Consider the following 2,654-nt stretch of genomic DNA (forward strand, 5'->3'; position numbering starts at 1 on the left):
CCCTCTTCTTGGAGATCTACTGTCCTGTAGGTTTTCAGTCCAACCCTCTTCTTGGAGATCTACTGTCCTGTAGGTTTTCAGTCCAACCCTCTTCTTGGAGATCTACTGTCCTGTAGGTTTTCAGTCCAACCCTTATTTAGCAGATCTGATTCAGCTAGTTGAGGTCTTCTTGAGCAGCTAATTAGTAGAATCAGGTGTGTTAAATTAGGGTTGGACGTAAAACCCACAGGACGGTAGTTCTCCGGGAAGAGGGTTGTGCAGCCCTGAGCTAATCAAATGACTACCCAGACTACTTGCATTGCCCGCCGCCTTCTTTAACTCTCTGTTTATTATCTATGCGTAGTCAATTTAATTGACTCTGTACCGGTACCCCCTGTATATAGCCTCCACATTGACTCTGTACCGGTACCCCCTGTATATAGCCTTGCTATTGTTATTTTACTGCTGCTCTTTAATTACTTCTTACTTTTATTTTTTATTCATCTATATTTTACTTAACACTTATTTTTCTTAAAGCTGCATTGTTGATTAAGGGCTTGTAAGTAAGCATTTCACTGTGAGGTCTACTACACATGTTGTATTCAGCATTTCACTGTAAGGTCTACTACACCTGTTGTACTCAGCATTTCACTGTAAGGTATACTACACCTGTTGTATTCAGCATTTCACTGTGAGGTCTACTACACCTGTTGTATTCAGCATTTCACTGTGAGGTCTACTACACCTGTTGTATTCAGCATTTCACTGTAAGGTCTACTACACCTGTTGTATTCAGCATTTCACTGTAAGGTCTACTACACCTGTTGTATTCAGCATTTCACTATAAGGTCTACTACACCTGTTGTACTCAGCATTTCACTGTAAGGTCTACTACACCTGTTGTATTCAGCATTTCACTATAAGGTCTACTACACCTGTTGTATTCAGCATTTCACTGTAAGGTCTACTACACCTGTTGTATTCAGCATTTCACTATAAGGTCTACTACACCTGTTGTACTCAGCATTTCACTGTAAGGTCTACTACACCTGTTGTATTCAGCATTTCACTATAAGGTCTACTACACCTGTTGTATTCAGCATTTCACTGTAAGGTCTACTACACCTGTTGTATTCAGCATTTCACTGTAAGGTCTACTACACCTGTTGTATTCAGCATTTCACTATAAGGTCTACTACACCTGTTGTATTCAGCATTTCACTGTAAGGTCTACTACACCTGTTGTATTCAGCATTTCACTGTAAGGTCTGCTACACCTGTTGTATTCAGCATTTCACTGTAAGGTCTACTACACATGTTGTATTCAGCATTTCACTGTAAGGTCTACTACACCTGTTGTATTCAGCATTTCACTGTAAGGTCTACTACACCTGTTGTATTCTGCATTTCACTGTAAGGTCTACTACACCTGTTGTATTCAGCATTTCACTGTAAGGTCTACTACACCTGTTGTATTCTGCATTTCACTGTAAGGTCTACTACACCTGTTGTATTCAGCATTTCACTGTAAGGTCTACTACACCTGTTGTATTCAGCATTTCACTGTAAGGTCTACTACACCTGTTGTATTCTGTGCATGTGACAAATTAAAATGTGATTTGATTTCAGAAACTTCAGAAACTCACAACTAAAATGTTGCATAATTGCGTCAGATACTCATTTTATGTTATGTAGTCTGTCCACACGAGATTAGGAGTGGGACTTTGTCTTGTTTAGATTTAGCAACAGTGGTGGAACTGTGAACCCAGACAGCAGAGCAGGGAGGAGCTACAGGAGGACGGCCTCATTGTATTGGCTGGAATGTAGTGAAATGGAACGGAGTCAAACACGGTTTCCATATGCTTGATGTGTTTGATACCGTTCCAATTATCCCATTCCAGCCATTACAATGAGCCCGTCCTCCTATAGATCCTCATGCCAGCCTCCTCTGCCAGACAGAACAAACAGTACATGTCCCTGACATCTGATCTGTACTACCATGAAAGGCAGAGGAGAGAAAACATTAGATCATATAAAGACTGGAACTATCCTTCGCATCACTGAAACATCAACAGGCAGAGTGAGACAGACTTACTGTACAGAGACACAGGGAGATTCATTATAGTGAGTGAGACAGACTTACTGTACAGAGACACAGGGAGATTCATTATAGGGAGTGAGACAGACTTACTGTACAGAGACACAGGGGGATTCATTATAGTGAGTGAGACAGACTTACTGTACAGAGACACAGGGAGATTCGTTATAGTGAGTGAGACATATTGAGATATGATGCTGGCTGTGTGTGTCACTGTTGTCCTGGGCCTTCTCTCAGTGAGTGGCTCCCAGGCGGCCCCTTTAACCTGTGAGGATCTCCTGAGACCACTGGAGCTGAGCAGTGTCAATCAGGTACAATCTCCTGAACTGTACTCTCTGTCTGTCCATCCACCTGTCTGTCTGTCTGTCTGTCTGTCTGTCTGTCTGTCTGTCTGTCTGTCTGTCTGTCTGTCTGTCTGTCCGTGTATCTGTCTGTCCGTCATCTGTCTGTCGGTCCGTCATCAGTCTGTTTGTCTGTCTGTCATCTGTCTGTCAGTCCGTCCATCTGTGTATGTCCGTCCGTCTGTCTGTCATCTGTCTGTCTGTCCGTACTTCCGTCTGTCTGTACGTCTTCTGTC

General features: G+C 42.6%; 1 protein-coding gene across 1 annotated transcript in view; it reads left to right on the forward strand.

The window, feature by feature from the left end:
* The first annotated feature begins 2,041 nt into the window (after positions 1–2,041).
* The window catches only part of LOC110505637 (uncharacterized), a 1,481-nt gene continuing 868 nt past the window's right edge, over positions 2,042–2,654 (forward strand). Inside the window, exon 1 of the mRNA XM_036936052.2 lies at positions 2,042–2,388. Within this exon, the coding sequence (XP_036791947.2) occupies positions 2,269–2,388 (120 nt within the window). The 5' untranslated portion in view covers positions 2,042–2,268. The remainder of the gene's footprint in view (positions 2,389–2,654) is intronic.

The sequence above is a fragment of the Oncorhynchus mykiss genome, chromosome 2 (assembly GCF_057628025.1).
Source record: "Oncorhynchus mykiss isolate SJ-2025 chromosome 2, ASM5762802v1, whole genome shotgun sequence".
Lineage (NCBI taxonomy): Eukaryota > Metazoa > Chordata > Actinopteri > Salmoniformes > Salmonidae > Oncorhynchus > Oncorhynchus mykiss.